We start from the raw sequence: 22218 nt of genomic DNA, 5'->3' as shown, positions 1-22218 counted from the left end.
ATATTCAATAAAAGCCTTGCAGCCAGTAAGAACCTTATTTATGATGTGTACCACAAACTGCTTTGGTTTTGAACCAATATTCTTAAATTGTCTGCACTGCTTTCCAGGCTTTGGAGACGTCTCTGCAAACTAGAGACACTCCTAGGTTTGCGGAAAGGCAACATATCTTAAGAGATGCACCGTGCAATAGTGTAAGATTCACAATACAGTTCAACTACTCAGTCTTTTTCCTAAGATCCTCATTGGTGCCTTAAATTACTCCTGAGATTGTTTTGACACTAGGGCTGCCTTTACTACATATAGTACTGTAGTGGGCTTGAAGATTCCGTTCACTTTGCTCCTAGAATTGCGCTTCTCAATGCAACTGGAAGGTGCACAACGCGTTCCACTATAGGACGAGACCTGATCTTTGTCATCGCTGAGCTGGGGCAAAAATCAAATGGTTGTGTGTCCTTTCCCAAAGCAAAGCACACTCCTAAAAATGTACCCTCTCCACCATTTTATCTCATTTCAATAATATCCCTCCACAAAATGAAATCTTATTCTTGCACCGTTCTTGCACTGGTCCACCTATTCCATACATAGCAAGGAACCCCCTCAATCTGCCCAATGCATCCAATCAGCCGTTCAACCAAATTCTGCCCCACTGCAAGCAAAGCTACCTTGCTCCACACATCCACGTACTCAGGCATCAATCTAGACTCACTAGTGCAAGTCAAGGAGTGTGTCTTCATCAATTCACACTGTTGTGTCTTGTTCATTTTGCACTTTGGAAATATGACCTTCACTAACTTTAATAAAAGTGTTATGGCAGCCACCACTAACAGACTGAAGCTTGAACAATGCTGTAGGGGAGTGGGGATGATGATGGGAGGGGGGTCTAGAAAAAATATTTTGAGTATTTTAAATATATATCTTTATTTTTAATTACAAAAAATATAAATTGCCTCTTTTAATATAATAGCATTGAACATTGTAAAATCATTATTTCTTGCATAGGTTGACTTTTAATATACAGTCCTAATAATATTTGGTTAGAACTAAAGATACTAGATATCATTATTGCAGTGATCCATTACATTATTGATATACTGTATTGTATATTGACCAAAATGAGATTTGAATATTGTGCAGTATAATAGTTAATGGCAATGTTTCGGTTAGCAATGAAGACAGATTCAATATCATTATCTGACTTATTTTACCACCACAGCCATAATAAATGTATCCTACTTAGAATGCAAATCATACTTCTCCGCCTTGTTAGATAATAATTAAGTACCATTCCATATAAAGCTTTGTGTGACAGTGGATATGTCTATTTGTATAGTAATGCAGAATAGGTTCACCGTGTCTGGGTGATCGCACAAATACATACTTATTTAACCATATATATTAATAGCTATACAACATTGTATGTTCTATTCAAAATACAACGCTATCATTTACGGCATCCTGACTTGTAACATACTTATCCTTTGTAAAATCCAGTGTTATAAATACCTTGTGAATGTTTGAGCTGCCTAAATATACTGCACAATTATTTTGCTGGTACATTTTTACCTTCTTGTGTGGTAATTTGTATTTCATTGAATATTCAAGTGACAAAGTAATTAGGTATTTAATTCAACTACGTTTAGACTTATCCCTGTTATAAATAGTGTGTGCATGATCAGAGTATATGCCTTCAAGTGGACTAGTGGGATTGGATATAAAATGTGCCACTTTGACCTTTGCTAGTGAAAGGTCACTTACTGATGCTTAGCACACCTGCGAAATTTCATTCAAGTTTTTTTTTGTCAATGGGAGACTTGTGAATATCGCTTCCACTCTAAAGTGTCACTGACGTCACCAAAGAAGCGATAAATATCTGGGAACATAATTGGATGTGAGATTCATTGTTGTAATAGCAAAACTCTGCCCATTGCTCCAAGGAGCCATTATTTATTCAGTAGAGGATCAGCACGCAATAGTTGTCAAGAAAGCGTCAGCTTATTAGGCAAGAGCTGCGTGATTCTGGACGAGGGTCTAAGCTATAAAATGCAGCATCAAGGCTTCTTTTTGTAAGAAATTCTTGTCACAACATCCCGATATGTCATCATAAGGAAGAAGATACATCAACTACACAGAAGTGATATACTTATCACCTACCTTTTATGCTGTGATACAGTAGGCTGTGCCTCACTCCTTAGGACAGTCCAGACAAGAGGACCTTCAGAACGCAAGTAAGTTCAACTGCTTATGGTGCTGTCAGTTGCATACCAACCACTTACATCAGTTGGCTGTATATATGTATATTAGCTTTGAAGTTCTAGCACGATTAGATGACTCTGATTTACTGTATAGTCACTATAATGTACAGTGCTAGCAGACTCTGATTTACTGTATAGTCACTATAATGTACAGTGCTAGCAGACTCTGATTTACTGTATAGTCACTATAATGTACAGTGCTAGCAGACTCTGATTTACTGTATAGTCACTATAATGTACAGTGCTAGCACGACTTGAATGATGTTGATTTGGAATATGGTTAATATGGTTAGTCTGCAAAAATAGCAATTGTGATCTCTTCCATATAATCAAGTGCTGTAGTATAGTAATAGAACTGTGATATGTAGTTGAAATTGTGATACACGTTATATAATCGGAGTTATTATATTATATTATATTACATTATGTTTGTAACCCCTTTAAGAGTTATACCTTTATATCAGTACACAACAGTATTATGAGATGGTTGGAAGGATCAGAGAGATATTGTATTGGTGATATTGTGACAGATGCCGTAATGTTTGTGATATGGTGGCACTTGATATGACATTCGTGAACTGGTCAGGTATAGAGTTGAGGTGATGTCTGTTATATGGTCATACAGTTAGCATGATAAAGGTGTCTTGGTATTGGAGGTGTGATCAGAGGTAATGCAGCTGATATGATCAGTTAATATGGTATTGATATGTAGGTGTAGGTGTCAGTTACCAGGACAGACTCCGGTTAGTGCTGCCTATTTCAGCACCTAGGACAGCTATTCAGTCAAATCACCAACCTTGTGTCTGTTTTATCCCTGTCCTTCCCCTATTTTTCTCTCTCCCCCTTTTCTCCCTTCTTACTTTACACTTGTCAGCTCTCTCCCTCACTGTCCCCTCTTGTTCCCTCCCCAGGTCTCCCCTGCAAGTCTGTTCTGTTACAGATCCGATATTCGGGGTAACATGAAGTTCCAGCTCTTGGTGTGTACGGGGATCCTCCTGGTCGCTCTCCTCCCCTGTCAGGAGTGTAGAGCTTTCAGCAGCAAGTCTTCGGGCTCTTCTGCCGGGGTCCCCCCGCCTCTCCTGTCTGAGTACCAGCCTTTTTTACTTCGTATGGGAGAAGAGTATTTCTTACGCCTGGGGAACCTCCACAAGTACTCCCCAAGCTCTTTTGGAGCCAGCCGTCTCCCAGGCGTCGCCTCCAGTAACTTTGCCAGGGCTGTCCAGCAGCTGCAGCCTGCACAGTGGGGCAGCCAGCCAGGGCTCAGAGCTGGGATCTTGGATGGAGCAGATTCCTCCCCATACACCGCTCAGGAAGAGCCCACGGACCGGGGAAAACGTGCAGAGGAGCCTCCGATCTCCCTGGATCTCACTTTCCATCTGCTCCGGGAAGTCTTGGAAATGGCCAGAGCCGAACAGATAGCCCAACAAGCCCACAGCAACAGGAAACTGATGGACATTATTGGGAAATAGCCCATTGTCTTCTGGCAAAGAGGTCCCTGCATCTATCACAAACTATACAGTATGATGTACCATTCTGCTGCCCTGATACCATTTGTTTATTTTTCTATAGCTTCAGACATAGAGGATGTACTCCGTAACCCCTTAGGTGCCTGCGGGGTCAGCAACACAAAGCAATGCTCTGCTGCTGGTCCCCAGGTGAGACCAGGGGGTGAGATCCTATCTCTGTTTATCAGCATGCACCGGGTGTATTTGACTGCAGTAAAAAAAAAAAAGACAACAGATATAATTTGTAACTTATTTTTATTTCACACTTTTTGGGGGTTACTTTTGTAATATATCAATATCCTTAGGGACACCAGTTTGAGAGTGGGCTTCAAATTCTGAAAACAATAGCTAAGAGGCATCTATTGAACCTAATGGGTTTTCCACTGGGAAGTAAAACAAAAAAAACAAAAACAAAAATAAATAAATCAAAACGCTGTAATTTATTTTGCATCAAAAGTTTATTGTATACATTTCCATAATAAAAAACATCTTTTCAGAGCTCGCACAACATTGGTGTGTAAACATAATGTTTAATATCTATATTTTTAATAAAATCTGCAAAGCTACATCTGTCCATTTTTAATTTCTTTGGGGGAAAAGTATTTTTAACCTAATTAGACATAGATGGTCCTAAGTTTTCGTGCAAAAGAAAAATACAGCAAATAGATTTAATTGTTCACCTACTTGCATCCCATGTAAAGGAATAGGAAAAGAAAAATTCGGAGGTAACCAGAACAATGAAAGAAGACCCTAAAGAAACTAAAACTTATATTTTCTAATTAACTCAACACATAGCGATTTTCTTGGCGGTTTTTGCCATACCAGGCGGATGGCAGCCAGGATGAGAGTCACACATCAGTAATTGTTGCTGTCCATACTGCTTTATATAATTGTTTATTTATTTTTTGCTTTAAAGAAAATTGTAAAATATGATATAATGATGGAGGTAAGAGGTTGTCAGACGCACACAAAATTCAAGTGATAATATCGAGGAGTTCAACAGATGGTATCAAGGGGTTTGAACTTATGCCAGAATCGACCAGGTCTAAACTTTACAATAAATCAATTGACGTGGTTTGGGGGGGTGTATAACAGATTTGTGACTACACGTGTAAAAGAAGCGATCAGCGAGTGTCAAGTGTATTTTCTCACACATATTTAACCTCATAAAATTGCTTTTTGGCAGAACTTTGTGTTTTTGTAGTGATAATTTAAACTACACTCTAGACTGCAGGGAATATTTGTCTGGAACTAAGCCCCGGCAAGACCTGACGGTCAACCCATGCTGGAACCTGTAGTTCCACAATGTCTTGAGTGCCACAGGTTACTTAAGTGTACTTACTTTACAGAAATGTGCTGTTGTACTTTAGAAACCCCTTCAAGTTAGAGACCAGACTTAGCTATAAAACAGGATAGAGTTTCACTCATTATCACCTAAAAAAACAACAGTTCTAATAGAATCTCTTTAGGGTCTCTGCACCATACTTTGTCCTGAACTCGTTTGTGCAGTTACTCCTTACAGTACCCCTAATTGTATCCGGAAACATTTGAAGTAGTGAAGGTAGAGACTTGAATGAGATATATAAATCAGCTCTTGCATCACACCCTACTCAGCTGATAATGAGAGATGAGCAAACAGCAGAGTTCATGCTGGAGTCATTTGGAAAGTCTTATTTGGATCCCAAGATTTGAGTCTCCCAAGAGTAAGTAGTTTCATATATTACACTTCATATTGACATTCATTTAATTTCATTGTGGTAATCAATGTCAGACTTCCAAAGGTTGGTGTTTTACTATCTTCCATCAGTGTGATGGTTGAGGATAATTGCATGATACAAAAACAAAGACATGGGAAGAATAACACAAACTGCTGAAATATAGACGGAGGATCTCCAGACTTGACACATTGGATGTTTGACATATTTATACTGATACGGTAGACAACAGTTTTTCATAGAGAGCATTTACTCAGATAGAGAATTGAGCCATGAGAAGGAGAAGACGTGACCTGATGCGTCTGTGCTGTCGATCTGATTAGATCCTGCAGTCTCCTGTGCACCCCCCTGCACTGATGCCTCAGACCCAATCTGCAAGAAAGTGAGCGTCGTGTTAGCGAACAGTCATGTACATTTAAAGGGAAACTGTAGAAAATGAATTTTACAGTGAAATGTACCATAACTTGTCAGTGTGAATATTTGTTATGAATATACGTTTATAATTTCTTACTATGGTAACAACTTTTCAATAAAAGAAATAAGTGTATACTATTTATCTCTTGGGTACCTGTATATTAACCATAAATAGTTTTGGTGCTTTTGGTAACACATGCCTAAAAGCAAATACATCTTAAAGGCTGACTCCACTTTTGCGAACTTTTTGATACTATGGGTTCTATGAAAAAAGGATCAGTCAATGTTCTATTTTGCACACGCAAACCCTATCTTTGCTGTTTATGTTTCTATGTAGACTGTTACAGCACTAATCTGTCCCGAAGGTTCTGTCTTCTTCGAGGTCTGGCCATTGTGAGCCCTCCTGTCTGTGGCAGGCCCCATTTGCTACTTTTACACTACAATCTGCAAGAAGATGTGGCAGAGGGAGATATCAAGATGCTTATTACACCAAAGATGACAAGAGTTCCAAGACATGCAAATAATATACACAATACTAGAGGGTGTATATAGAAAACCCTAACCCCAGGGGCTGGCTGGCAAATTTTAGCCAGGGGAGAGACTCAGCTTAGCAGCCTATTAGAAACATTTTAAAAGAAATAAATGCAGGTAGCCCAGTGAACCAGCAAAAGGTAGCCCAGCATGGGATTGGGATGCCAACCTGCCCCCAGCTCAGCTAGCACCTGACTTGCCCACAGGAATTAAAACAACATCTTTTTACTAGTGTATTTTGACCATAGTAAAAACATGTAAATGGTTATGGGGATGGACCTGTGGGTTTCAATGACCGACTTCTATTGGCACCTGTGTTGGGATTTGTGACCTGGCTGGGTCTATGGTACATTGCCTGCTTTATTCACTAGTGTTGACTGCAAGTTCATTTTCTACTGACCCCGTGACTGCAAGTCTTAGTGCTGGTTACACGCCCAATGTTAAATGCCATCGTGTTTGGCATGTAGTGTCACTGTAGTCTTGTTAATGCCAGAGGGAAGACACCTTTACAGATAGTAGAGGGGTTATAGGTGTATAATAGGTGCACTAACCTCCTAATAGAAAAACTCTACAAAAGCAAAGCTGACCTTTATTTCTGCTGATGTTTTATAAATAAGAATAATTGCTTAGTTCTGTAATTTCTTAAATTGTGATCCACTAAAAACAACATAAAATGATAGTTTCCCTTTAACGGTAGAAACTAAAAGTTTTCATTCACTGACATTCTTGTCCAATGGGTATAGGCAGTGATCTCTATATAGCAGCAGATCCTTGTGTGTATATACTAGTCTTCCATACAGAGAGAATCCAAACCAATAAAGAATAATATTTACTTGTTATCTATTTAATAGTAACAGCAGGACATTACCCTGTGTTCTAAGGCATGATAGCACATATACAAGACTGAGCATGGGGGGGAGATAAATGTACCACGTTCTGTCATGCTCTGTGTATGCTCTTTGCTCTTGTTGGAGGGATTAATAATTATTATACTTAAAGCCACAGTACCCATTTGGGTTTCATTTTCTGTCAATTGGAAACAGGGACAGATGAAGTGACACCATGATATGTAAACATTTTTAATAGTCATATTGTTGGAGCTTGTGGAAAGGAGTTCCCCTGATTATTAGAATTCTGTTGCCACAACTACATTGAGCAGGCTATTTTCCACATAGTGCAGATAGTTGTAGGAGCAGATGTTCTGAATCCACTCGGGTTACTTTTACATGTATCTATGATTTCATGAACTGTTCCATGGAAATGACAGAAAGAGATGGTGAAAACAATAAAGCTTTGTCCATGGCTTAAACAAGACACAATTTATGACAGTACTTCACACCATTCACAAACAACGCATTGCTAAACATTTTGATGTTCTTATGTTGCCCGCACGTACTGCATTTTTAAAGGCCAATTATGGCATTTTGGACCTAATTGAATAAAAACTGCTTGAATTCATGGGCAAAGAATGACCACCAATCAGGATCTAGATCTGAGCCATAACTATATAAGTGTACAAATACATAGACAATATGTTGTGGTAACATTGTAAATTGATTGGAACTGTGCAGATGGAGCAGAAGTACTGGTAGAGTCGCTGGCAGAAGCACTGGCAAAGGCACTGGCACAAGCACTGGCTGAGGCACTGGCAGAGGCGCTGGTAGAGGCACTGGCAGAAGCACTGGTTGAGACACTGGCTGAGGCACTGGCAGAGGCGCTGGTAGAGGCACTGGCAGAAGCACTGGCAGGAGGCAGCATGTGTTTGGGCCTGTCAATCTCAACAGAGGCCCTTCTGCTAGGGAATCTCCTGCTCTTGGTGTCACTGCCATGTGGAGTGATAGTGTTTCCAGTGCAGACGGGAGCTTGTGCAGTTGCACTGGCCCTTACCAACCTTATCCAGGTTCATCAGGAGATGGTAGAGGGCGATGGTACCCATGTGCTCTAGTGTCCATCTCTTCTGCATAGATTGGCTCTGCATATTTTGTAGGTAACTTTCATCAAGTTCTTCACAGAGACTCCTCTTGACAGTGTGAAATATTTACAAGCCAGAGACAACTGTGGGCAGGACTGAGCTGCCTGTACTCACCTGGGACACCCTGGTACTGGATGAATGCTGGTAAAATGTGACAGCTGCAGAGGCCTCTGTGTGTACTACTAATGCACTACTACTAATGTGAAGCTGCAGCAGTGTAGATAGTAGAGGAAAGGGGCCTTTCTAATGAAGCAGCCAAAACTACAGAAGCAATCCCAATCCCAATCAGGCTAGTACTGTCTCTGTCAGATACCACAGCATTGGCCACCAGACTCTGAGTGTGTTTCCTGCTCTAAGACTGAATGCTTGCAGCAGCCATGGATAGCACAGCAGATGCTGCACCAACACTGCAGCTGGGGGCATTAGCAGAAGATGCCTCAACTTCTTCTCTTCAAGCTCTGCTGAAATGCCTAAATTAAGGTGGGTGACAGCAAGTGGGTGGGGACAATTAGCGTGTTGGAATCTAGTGAATTGAAACATATTGGTGCTATTCACCACTTCCCTGGTAGGAAAAGAAACATGTATTTAGCGCAATTTTGGATATTCATACACCTCTACTTATTAGGCATGTGATCAGCAGACAATTTAGGAAATTTTCTTACTGGTATTCAAACTTATTTAAAAATGAGTTAAAGGGATGGACTGTAGCCAATCAGACAATAGCTATGATTAGTCTGATCACACTAAACTGATGAAAGCTGATATTGGATTGGTCATGATGGGTCACAGGACATCATTCCTGTTTGCAACATTTTATCTGTTATTAAGTAAGCCTCAATTCACAGCCTATGTGTTGTATTACAGTGTGTTTCACAACATTTTATGCTACTGGTACTAAATTAGTTCAATTTGTATTAATAACAAAACTTTTTCAATTTCAGAAACAAACATGAACATGAATAAATAAGTATGAAATGATGTGTAAAGTGGTTAATAAAACAGAAGCAGATAAAAATAGCAATATAGCCCAAACAGCAACACATTGCTCCAGTATATGCTCCAAAGCTAAATTCAAAAATCAGGTGCATATAGTAGCATATGTAGAAATTATTGGGCACCATATCATAATTGCCTGTATGACACCTCTCAATAATTTTACATCATGGACATTTTTCACAAAAAGAAATGTCTGCGTGAGTTTGTACAGCAAAATCAGCTGCCAATACAGGTTCATATAAATGCATGACAAAGTGGGATACTAGACCATATTATATTTGAATTATTAATTAGTCATTTTTTCTTACACTTATATTTTATTATTCCCCTGGAAACAAACAGGTCATATACCTCAAATCTGTCCTGTTTACGGCCACCAATGACTGAAATGTGTAACTTTAAGTAGTACTAGATAAAAGAAAGGTAAGGAACCTAGGATATTAATAACTCAGTTAACCACTTAGGGTCTGATTTTGAGTTAGGAGCATAGCAAAGAAAAGTAGCAAATTTGCATCTGGACAAACCATGTTACAATGCAAGGGGTACAAATTGACTTATTTTTTGCACACAAGAAAAATACTGGCTGTTTTTTCATGTAGCATACGAATACTTGATAGCTTTCTTTTTACACTGAAATTAAAGTTGATCTATGACATGCCATATCCCAACTACAAATCTGTCCCTACATTTTAAATTTACCTTTCACTCTAATGCAATATGGTTTTGCCAAGGTGCAAAGTTACTCCTTTTCTTTGCTTAGCTTCCAACTCAAAATCAGGCCCTTAATATTCTGTAGTTACATTTGCACAATAAACTAGGTACAACTACTCTTACAATGGCAGGTTACTTGCTGAAAAGGTACAAAGCTACAATCACCCCCTTCAAATTCCCTAAGATCTCAAGTTAGAGCCACAGCAATATCTATGATGATGACATAGGGGATGGGGATTCAGTAAAATGACTGCCTTTACGGCACATACATAAATGGTGTGTTTTAAGTATATTTGATATTGACACAGACCTTTCCATGATATTTTATCTCCTGTAAATGCCCACCCTGATCAGTTTTAAAATTGTCTATAGTAGTCTCACCAGTAGGAGTCCCCAGTGACAGGAGCTTACAGTCCAATAGTTCAATCATCATTTATATTGTATCTACAAACATATACTAGAGACATAGAACGAAAGAAGAACAAAATTCCCAGAGAAGAAAGCATCATTTTATTTCCAAGTTATATTTCTGTTGTGATTACAACTTTTATTAGTCATAAGTACTAGCACATTTTCCCTACTACTGCATGTTATGATGTATGATTAGACCTCCCTGCTGGTTGGGCAGGGGGCATTTGCCCCCGGTCTGGTCCTTTAAAATTTTCCTAATAGGCTGCTGAGCCTAGTCTCGTTACCCCCCCCCCCCCCCCATATGATGTGTCTATTTTATATAATTAATAATTGTAATACATAATGAGATAAGTGAGTAAATAAAACACTTTGCTGCAGTATACTTCGTTGCTATTAGGTCCATACATTTATTGAATAAAGTCAGTCACTGAGGATGTGTGACAGACTTTCACAGAAATATATAAGCATCCATTGAGCAACTTCTAAATTATATATTGGATGAACTAGTCCAGAACTGTTCTCAGCCTCAATAAAATGTAAATCAGCAAATGATTAACCTTTTCTGCAACACATCAAAATTTTTTTTTGTGAATTTAGTTAAAGTGTAGAATAAATGATTACCCTACACTACATGTCCACGCCCCGTAGCGGATGGCATCTAGATTTCATCTTGTATATTGCACATATCTAGAGATTGCCTTGTTGGTGACTAACTTGTTGAAGTTACAGAACATGCTAAACATGTTCCCATTTACAAGATTGTAAAGTGAGTCCTTTATATCAGGGCTGAGCTATGAGACCACTGTTGTGTTAGGATTGTGATTTCTATAAAAAGAAAATACCTTAAATTTCAACTGACTAACCAGGGGCATCTCTAGAAATGTGTAAGCCCCACAGTCACATTGTGAAGCTGCCACCTAGGCACCATCATAAAGTCTTACCACAATGCCAGTGGAAGGCTGGCAAATTATAACCCCGGGGGGAAAGACTCAGCTCAGCAGCCTCATTAGGAACATTTTAAGGGAAAAAAATGCAGGTGGCCCAGTGACTAAGCCCAAGGTAGTCCACTATGGGACTGGCCCTGGGGGGCAAATGCCCCCTGCCCCCCAGCCCAGCCTGCCCCTGCCACAAAGTCTGCCTCTTCCACAGTCAGACTCTAATGTGCAGAGTATTAATTGCACTTAAAGCAATCTGGCCCATTATTGTAAATGATATATACAGTCATAGTATCCTCATTATTCTCCAATTCATATAATAGCTTGAATAAATTATTATGAAGCCACATTAGCCTCCCGGGGCCTCTTAGCGATCACAGTGATGGCTATAGTTATTCCTTTGCAACTAAAATAAAGTGCAGTGTATGACTTATTCAAGTTACATGTCCTCTCACTGACCCCCAAGTACATACCTCTAATAATGCTGATACAGATGGTTCACTAATAGTATAATCATCAAGTTATATTGTTCCCAAAATGCTCCATATCCAATTTCCATATAATTGATGTCACTGTGATATATTCTATTCTATTCTGTATGATATTTTGATGATGTCCAATGCCAGCGTTTGATACAAGCCTCACAGGAAAAACATATTCTGCTTATCATGTTAGTATGTAATTGGCTTTCAATAGTGTAACTTAAAATGCCATGTCCCTATGTCAACCCTTAGGACTAGCCTAGGCTTTGAAGCAGTAGTAGGAGTATAGATAGATTAAACTAACTCGGAATGGTTATATCGTTAGTTATCGTCTTTCCAGGCTTCTCTTTTGATGACATTTTAAAGTTCCCATAAAAACAAAAAGCAACATCTGAATTTCCCTAAGAGAAGTATATGTTTGGAACCATTTGTGGTTAATTTCAATTCCATACCGTTTTGAAACTAAAGGTCATTTTGAATTTTATGTGTCTTTTTATAGCAGAATGCAATTACTGACCGACTTTAACAATTGGATTAAAAATAATGAAATAATGTAGCAGCATTTGGAATCGTTTCATCAATCAGTTTTAGATACATTTCTATAGAACATGTTTAGCAGCTTATAAGTGTCCATATATAAAAATAATATAAAATTACATATATGATTGGAGCTATGAGTTGAACAGTGTGTTGATATGGTGAAATGTGTTTCAACCTTTTTTGTATTTTAAGTGGTTTATACTTAATTAGTTAGCTTCTAGTGGGAGCATAGCACGCCTATCAATCTGAGCTACTTCCAGAGCTGTATTTTCAATCATTATTGGAGTCTGTAGGCAAATGTCCTGTAGTCCCTTAAGCCCCACTCTGTTCACTAACAGGACATTTTGCAGTGTTGCAGTCTTATAATAGAGCAGAATGTAATTGCAAAACACTGAACAATTCATGGATAAATCATGTTCCCCAAGTGAACCTCAGTTAAATACTGGTTATGTTTTTTACTCCTTCTCTGCCATTATGAACGCTTGTGGTCTGTCCAGAGTCATCCGACTTGCTATCCCCTTCAATCAGCATCCTATTACGTGCATACATCATTTCTGGGTGCAATTTGAATTACACTTAATGGGCACTTTCTTTTGAGGTATGCCAGGGGAGTTCCAGATTCTTAGTGAGAATCCCGATGATTCTAAAAATCCAGTATGGGACATATTTAATTCTTTGAATTCCCCAGGGCGTTAAAACTATTACCGTTATCACGGTAATAGTAAGCTGGATTTCAGCTCGCAGCTCCCTTAGCCGCGAGCTGAAATCCAGCTAGAAAACTACCGTAATAACGGTATTTACGCGCACTATTACCGTAATAATGGTAATAGTGCGCACGCAGCGAGATTTTTGGCTATAATGCCAACAATTGCATATGCCCCTATTTGTCTCAATATAATGTTAAAGGTCATTTCTAATATTTTCTTTATTCATATACCAGTTGAACATATCTGGTTATACTAGATATCAAATCTCAAAATACTGACAATATAGCGTAATTAGTCCTCTGTGTATTAAGAGGAAGTCTTCCAGGTAAACCTGACCACAAGGAAGCGCAGGAAATCTGGCCAGTAGATTGTCTCTCACACAGACTGGATCTACATGGGAACCTACATTCTGGTTTGGGGGTCCTCTCCTTGTCAGATATACAACTCATTCTGTTGATAAACACCTCTATGAGGTCCTAAAATAATGGGACACAGTTGGCCCCAGAATAATGGAAAAGTGATACTTGGGGCCCCAGCTGAAAAATGTTGCCTACCATTCATGTAAACTTTAACACAAAATGGGCTGGAAACATTTATTTTACGTTTTAAAATAACGTTTTAGATTGAATGCTTACCGGACTAATTGAACTATATTGTTAATACCCTGAGATCTCAATACGTATATAAATAACCACTAATAATCAACCATCCCTCACCTGTACATTGTTCACTTCATGCTAGAGATAATCTAAATGTATGTGACTGTATGGTGTTGTTTTTTCTTGGGACAATCTGTTGGCAGAGAATGAAGGGTGCTTCAGTTATGTACAATAAAGATTATTTTGTGTAAATTCTTATTTATTTGTATAGTCTCTTCTGCTGCCCACTTTCTTTCCTCCAGCACCCAGGAAGACTAGTGTGATTGGTGGTTTGAACCCTGCAGTGCTCAATCAGCAGATGCGTATGGTATTTTATCTAAACCATAAGGATTAGGGTTGTCTTAAGTGCTTAAGGAACACAGGGCCTTAGGATTTCCATAATTAAATGCAATCAATCAACATCACTTGTGTAGTAACAAATATTACCAAGAAAACCTGGCTGGCCAATACGTTTTAAAAATACAAATTGGACATCACTAACATAGATAAAATGGGTTCTACTTAGCATGTTTCCATTGAATACAGTGAGTACAGGTTATTGGACTCCTAGGTTAGTGAGTGCCCTTAGACGTTATATGATATATAAATAGGGAATGATCTAAAAAGTGGAGATAATCGATAAAAGCCAGACAATGGGGGAAAGAAAAGTAATGAAATCCTGATATTACCAGGGAAAATCCAAAGCTCTAATTATAAAAAAAAAAAAAAAAAAGGATTTGGTAATAAAATCCAGAGACTGCACTATGACATTTGATTTAACTGACACGAGGTTGACACATGAAGGTAACATAACATTGACAACGGGAAGAGCACATTCTTACTCTTAACAGTGTTGTTTGGACAAAGTCTTTGCTAGTATATGGTTTATCCAAGTGTTCTGAAAATATTTCAAAACCTGGTTATCTATCTCTCTAAGTTGCTCTAAATGTCATATCCTTAAAAGGAAACTCCACTCATCAATTTTCTTTATAATAATTGATAATAAAATAATTTTCAAATAATGTGTATTCATTTTTCTTGTGTTCTATATTGGAAAACTAACTTTGAAACTTAGCTACACGAAGGGTTACATAATTATGGAAGCACAGACTAGTATCTTTTCAAACTCACAGGTAGGGTGGCTTCTCCATCTGGTGAGTAGCTATTTTGAAAAAATAGTGTTAATATGTGCTTTATTTCCACCATAAGGCAGCTTTACAAATAACTATGATTTGCAAATTATCTTGGTATCAGTTGGGGGATATGGCAATACGTGCTCAGTAACTTATACATTTATTTTAAAACAAAAGAGAAAGACAAAATCCATACTCAATAGACTATTGACAATTTCCAAAAAGGTTACAATAACACACACACCCAGGGGTAAGAGTTAGAGGAATGAAACAAACAATGTATTCATGATGCTGTAATGTCTCCAGAGGTTCCAGTGCGTGTATGAAATAGCACAACATGAAGCACAACATATGCACAGTGCTCACCACAGGCATCAATAATCCTTTGAAATACCACCTAAAGTGCAGAGATATTCCACATTATACATTCCCAAATCAACATGTATGAAACGTATGCCTTGTTAAGTTTTGCTGGTACAGTTGTTGGTTTGCGAATATAAGACAGTCATTTGATGCACTTTATGTAGAATAAACCTCATAGATATTATCAAAGTCCATGGTGAGGACCAATGCATTTTACCAACTTTTTCTTGTACTCACTTGTCTACCCATGTTTACCTTATGAATATTAAAATAAAATATAAAAAGTAAAATGAAGTCTAGCCTACACTAGGGATGGGTATATGTCAGCCGCTCGACATTCTGCTGAAATTTCCCATGGGGCTCAGCAAGAGACTCAGATGTTGTTGTGTAAATATGGAATACATGTTAAGTAAATATATTAATAACTAATGTATATATGTCTGTATATATATTATTTTGTTCTTAGACACAAGGATTCAACCTGCTGGAGATCAGATCTAGAATATCTCGAAGTTCTTGATATTTTTGTTTTGCCACAATACATAGCAGAGTAAAAAAGTATGTTAAACAACAAAACATCCATTATGCAAGCTTGTGTATGTATCATGTGCATTACATTAACTGCTTCATAGTAAGGCCTGGGCTGGTTCTACCAGTAGGTGAACTAAGGTGATTGACAAGAGGCCTGACATTTTTTGGGGTGTCTAGAGGACTCAATGAGTGATGTCGTTGGAGGCCCCCAGCGGAGGCTACCACTGCCTATAGCCTTCACCAGCCAGGGGGCTTGGATAAATAAGACAAGACTTCCTTTATGCCTATCTAGGGTTTTTCTCTATTTTAAAATAGACTTTTAAATTAGCCACAGTTTACCAGGAAAAAACATCCATGCATCATATGATGAGTTATGTCGTCATTTTATTACTTTGGCTCTGTTTGGCGCTCTGACACTGCAGAGGTCATATGTAGGCGATAGACTTCCAAGAATTAAAGCAATACACGGAAAATGAGGAAAGGACAAGAGAAATCCATTGTAGAGAAAAGACATAAGGAAGACACAGGGAACTATATCATCTGTGCACTTTTAAGGCATGATTTCTTTTTAAATACCCAGCTGACTCACGTACACAGTGTGGATCCCAGATGAAGAATTTACATTGACAAATGGTTCTTTGTTAATTTAGCTGCACTCATAAAGTTTTATCTGTCAAGAAAAAAAATCTTGAATTGATGGTTCTTTTTGTACTTTACGTCTCTGGGACAGGACACATAAATAATGCCTTGGTGCAATATATTTCAGAATTATTACCCTATTTGGTTATCTCACAGCTTGAGACAGCATATTGCCATGTACTTCCCTGGTTTCTGAGTGTGCTTCACAATATTAGTATGAGATAAGAGAAAGGAGCCTTTGACATCTCCTAGAACTCTACACCTAACTACATCCATCTAGAGTATTTCCATAGGTTTATATAGATATGTTTGCTTATTGTAATACATACCCTTGTTTTCCTATCTTTGACCTATCAGTAGTGACTTTCATCCTTTATCGGCTCCTTGGGTACTTTGTGGCCGTGAGTATGGTGAGGTCAACAGGTAAGCAGTGGGGAGCAAGATTCACGTTTAGGAAATTGCAGGACACAGTTACAGGAGGAGCCAGGATTACAAGACACAATCAGGTAGTAGTCAGATACTTCTTATAACTGGTCTGGGAAATGTAAAGTCCTGACCTTAAGCAGCTGTGACTCCCTACTGCCTGACACATAAACCATGGTAAATCTAGATGTAGAGGACCATCATAGGGTTCAGAGTTCTGAGCAGCTGCTCCCAGCTTAGTAGACACAATAAGGCACTGGTGTAGGAGTGAAGGAGATCACAACAAATTAACATTGAGGTATAAGAAAGGCCTCAGTTGGAAAGGACATGAGATAAAGTAGAAAGAGTGAGAGCTGAACTGACATTAAGGGGTATATTTACTAACCTGTGGCTTTAAGAAAAGTGGAGATGTTGCCTATGGCAACCATTCAGATTCAAGTTATCATTTATTTAGTACAGTCTACAAAATGACAGCTAGAATCTGATTGGTTGCTATAGGCAACATCTCCACTTTTCAAATCTGCAGTTTAGTAAATATACCCCTAATACTTTATGAACACATTTTCAAACAAGCTATTGCCTTTTCTGCCACAGATATGATGAAAAAATGAACAATTTTATTATCAATAATTCCCCTACTACCTTCCTATAATCCAAACAGGTCAGGTTGTCCTACCAATGAGAAATGACTGCAAATGACTTTTCATTCTGGTCATTTAAGTTTGTATTGCAAGCTTTCCCCTGTACTTATAATGATGAACATATATATGTATATATATATATATATATATATATATATATATATATATATATATGTATATATATAAAAGATAGACACCAATATTATTATTGATGTGAAACTGCAAAGGTTCACATTGGATGTTAACAAATTAGTACTTGGTCAGTGAACTGTATAGCGTATGTTCAATCATAACAGTGGTCCTTCCTTCCTCTAGTAAGTTAATACTGTTAGTTGTAATTGAATCAGAAGAGCAGTGTAATGTAAAGGACTGAATTACACATATGAGTCATTAAATTATAATGACCTAATACTTCAAAACACTGCCTACAACTGAAGTTATCTAGTTTTTTTTATTAAAACTAAGACAGGATCACTTAAAGTATAACAACTATTCAGTAACACATATGTAGCAGCTTAATTTACAAGTTTCACAGTGTATTCCAGTGGCCCTTAAGTCAAGGGGGCCCAGCATCAGCACTTATGGGCCCAGCCTGCACCCAGGGGCGCCGAGAGGGGGTAATCAGGTAGGGTAGGCCTGGGTGCCCTGGCCTACCCGTGTAGTGAGAACTGGTGTGATCACGCCACCCTTGGCGGCTATGGAAAGGGCCCCAAAAATTTGCTGTACCAAGGCCCTAAGATTTTCTTGGCGGCCATGCCTGCCTGACAGTTGTACAACCACAAAGCCACAATCCGAATACAATCCGAATACCGCCTAACCTGGTCTGGGGGAAGGCAATTCCAAGTTCCAGTGGTCCCTGGCACAGTTACTTGAACTGCATAGGTGTGGATTCTTTTGGGGCATGGCCATCCTCAGAGCAGGAGAGAGGCTGCCAAGCAGAGAAGAGATTCATACACCTCCTCTCCCTCTTTTACTGAATACATGATGCAGCTTGTGAGCTAGGGTAAGTGATGAGAAGGTTAATGATTATGCAGATATTGGGGTTAATAATTATTGCTAATTGAGGTGATTAAGTTGATGGTAGTTAATGATTGTTGTCATGGGAGCTAATAATTATGCTGATGGCGTGATTATGCATATGGATTATGTTGATAGGATTTAATGATTATACTGACACAGGGGTTAAGGATTATACTGACACAGGGGTTAAGGATTATGCTAATGGTGGTTAATAATGATGTTAATATTGGGTCTAATGATAATTATTCTGGTGGAGGTTAATAATAATGTTGATGGGATTTAATGATTATGCTGACACGGGTTAATGATTATGCTAATGAGTGTTAATGATTATGCTGACATGGGGGATAATGATAATTATTCTGATTGGGGTTAATAATAATGCTGATGGGGATGAATATGTGATTATGCTTATGGGGGTTAATGAATATATTGAGGGGAAATAATTATTATGCTGATGGCAGGTTAATGATTATGCTGAGGGGGGTGAATGATTAGCTACTACCCATGTGCTGGTCATACCATATTGAATTACTGGTACACCACAATGTCCTGCGTGTGGGCCGGCATTCTAGAGCGCCAGTTTTAAAGAAGTTCAGAGCATTCGTAGAAGGACTATGTGCTACAGATCTGCGTCAGGAGCCAGATGGCCCAAGAACAGATCAGGACAGGTACATAACATTACCATTGTATAAGGAGTGTTATTAAGCCTGTGCTCTGTGCTATATTTTATTAGTGCATGAAATGTGTCATCAGTAATATTAGGTGTACAAATGGGTTTTATTATTCCATTTATAATGGTTCAATTTTAAAATACTAAACCCTAATATGTATTGACATGGAAAAATATATTGTTTTTGGCAAGGTTTTATTCCTGATTACTCATTTAGCGGGGTGGGGGGGGTCGACATCAAAATATTTTCCTTTGGCCAATGCTTTAACAAAATGTATCCTTCATAGAAGTCAGTGACGATGGCTGAACAAGCTCTTCCTCATCCCTATACTACTTTTAATGGTCTACAGCACTGCTCTGATGTCATTGTGACCAGGCTGTGAGCATTTGGTGACCTGTGTTCTGGTCAGCTGACAACATAGCTAGAAACAGTAGCTGGCGCACAGGGATTGGATATGCATATGGGAAGCAAGGTGACAATAATTAATCACATGTAACCCCCACCTCATGTTATAACAGATAAAAGGCCAGGGTATTAATTTTCCCTATGGGAACACTGGAATGTTTGGAGGTGGAGGAGGGAGGGAATACAGATGCCTGAGAACCCCATGTGAAATATTATCCAAAACATACACTGAAAGTAGGACTCACAGGTTTTCTACCCAAAATCTTGTACTAACAATGAATATTTTCCCCTTAACTTAGAATCCCAATGCACCAATGTTAACAGGATAAGTGGGCATAGTGATAAGGTGTCCCATCTTTTTCATTTGAAAATCATCTTTAAACAAATGTTCAAAAAGAATCTACTGTATTAAATGGTGCCCTTCCATCCAATCCGTATTTTGTAAAGTCTATCTTGTTGACTATAATTCATGTATACCATCTTAATGTGTGTGTCACATGTATGGTATGAATATGTCAAATTCTGATGTGGAATTTTCCTAAAAGTAAGGATGACATGGCAGCCATGTAAATGTATAAGACAGGTTTCCTTGTGTTCCTGCTGATAGAAGACGCTCCTCGTGGGTTTCCCTAGAGTAACCACTCCTCTAAAATCCTACATGGAAAAGGTCTAGATGCTAAAACTAAAGCAGCAGACCATCCATACTCTGTAGAACATAGTCACAATATCTCACAGTTGTAGTTATCCTAATTGAAGCTAACTGAGATATCCAGCTGGTTAGTGCACCTTTCTCTAGAGACAATCTCACAACTACTAGTGACCATAACTGTTGAGTCCTGTGGACCCCTCTGTAGGTGACCACATAGAGACTATAGATGCAAAGCCTGTTTTTTTGTATATTGCAAATTTAGATAGCGCTTTACTTAATGGATTTGGAGATAATCAGAAGGACTATCCCAGGATAGTACATCCAATGTTCTTTACTGATTTCCTCTTTGCTTCAAGTTGGTAGACATGGTAGACATTTTGCACCATGGTAACAGAAGGAACTGATATTCCGATATATATTTATGAGCCTGTTTTTAAGTCTATTTGCGCCATGTAAAAATGTGACTTGCACAACCGTATTTTGAGCTGCACGTACCTTGCACTTGTAGAGGTATGTCAGCGGTGTTCACATGTAAAATCAGTACAGACGGTACGTGCAGATAAAAGTCAACCATGTCCCCTAGAGATAGGTGTGGTTTGCATATCTGATAGGCTTAAGACGAGTTTCCAAGCTAATGATGATGACACATATTTTCTATGCCAGACGTGTCTGCACGTTAGAATGAAAGGTTGTACATATTGTAAGATACGCGTGACTCAAAATACAGCTGTAAGAACATAAGTATATAAATGCATTTTTGCATCAATGCAAAAGTCACCATTTTACATTTAACTCTAAATCAGGCCCCTCGTGCATATATAACTCATTCAATAAAAAAATTATACAAACCTTATAACCATATGCTCAGACTGTACACAGTCTACCAAATAACACACTGACTGTTAAGAGATCACATTGTTTAAATGTTAAGCAGCTTCAAAGCTCATATCTTTTTCAAACTAGTTAGAGGAATGATGGAGATGACTTGTTAGTAAATGAATAAAACAAAGTATTTCCTACCCATAATTGTAAGTATCATGTATTGAATTTGATTCCAGAGATGACACAATATCATAATTAAAGTCAGAATTGATAAGCAGAGTGTTAAGCCCTGTGAGGAAATAAGAAAACATGCTTAACTATTGTCATCAATACAATGCAGGGCTAGAAGCTCTGGTGTACAGAGGGTTCTAGAATACACCCATGTTAAATTGACCAGAGGCAGATACTATAAATAGAGGATAGACCCACCAATACAACTATGGTGGGGAAATGATAGTCCAATTTGTTTTGCCTTTTCCTGCAATGATGTCTTCCTTTGTATGCAAATGAATCAACATTTGGGTCATTTTGACCTGTGAGGAAGATGTCATAAAATCTAAAATGTTATTTTTTTTTAATTGGTTCACTTCTGTTGTTGTAATATATATGAATGTTTGTGCTCTGAAAATATCCTCTCTGATATATGTGGCCATTTGGTGATAGGCCTTCTCCACCCCTTAGTGTTACATCCGACCAAATATTAATTTGACAAAGTAACAGACTAGAAGGCAACATAACTGATGACTGCAATTAGACATTGCCAACAGTACAGTAATATTGGTGGTAATGAGTGGGTGCCAGAGTTACTGCCCACAAATAAATAAATACAATCCGCTTTACATGTTCACTTCACCGAATAACTCTGAAAAGCAATTTTTTCACTGTATATATATATATATATATATATATATATATATATATATATATATATATATATATATATATTTCAGTATTATTCAAGTAGAGTGAACATGTAAAGTGGCCATGGCAAAACGGGGGTGTGGCCATGTTACTGGAAAGCACTTGGCTGCCCATTACATACTACTTCCCTTCCCCCCAAATTCCCACCTGCAGGAAAGAGTCCTACAATCAGGACTGACAACGGGACA

At 38.3% G+C, this 22218-nt stretch overlaps 2 protein-coding genes across 4 annotated transcripts in view; one reads left to right on the top strand and one right to left on the bottom strand.

Annotated features, from left to right (window-relative positions):
* The first annotated feature begins 1898 nt into the window (after positions 1–1898).
* CRH (corticotropin releasing hormone) lies at positions 1899–4255 on the top strand. 2 transcript variants are annotated; one of them, XM_075213592.1, is made up of 2 exons: positions 1899–2225; positions 3164–4255. In XM_075213592.1, exon 2 carries the CDS (start codon positions 3212–3214, stop codon positions 3719–3721), a length of 510 nt encoding a protein of 169 aa, XP_075069693.1. In that variant the 5' UTR covers positions 1899–2225; positions 3164–3211; the 3' UTR covers positions 3722–4255. The 2 variants fall into 2 exon arrangements, with proteins under 2 accessions (XP_075069693.1, XP_075069694.1); XM_075213593.1 differs by having other exon boundaries at positions 3127–4255.
* The window catches only part of TRIM55 (tripartite motif containing 55), a 98221-nt gene continuing 80232 nt past the window's right edge, over positions 4230–22218 (bottom strand). Inside the window, exon 9 of one of the 2 annotated variants that reach the window (XM_075213590.1) lies at positions 4230–5844. In XM_075213590.1, coding sequence (XP_075069691.1) covers positions 5722–5844 — 123 coding nt within the window. In that variant the 3' untranslated portion in view covers positions 4230–5721. The remainder of the gene's footprint in view (positions 5845–22218) is intronic. The other variant, XM_075213589.1, reaches the window with a different exon arrangement.

The sequence above is a fragment of the Mixophyes fleayi genome, chromosome 5 (genome assembly GCF_038048845.1).
Source record: "Mixophyes fleayi isolate aMixFle1 chromosome 5, aMixFle1.hap1, whole genome shotgun sequence".
Taxonomy (NCBI): Eukaryota; Metazoa; Chordata; class Amphibia; order Anura; family Limnodynastidae; genus Mixophyes; species Mixophyes fleayi.
Note: the sequence above shows the minus strand (reverse complement) of the source record. Positions and strands in the feature narration are given on the sequence as shown.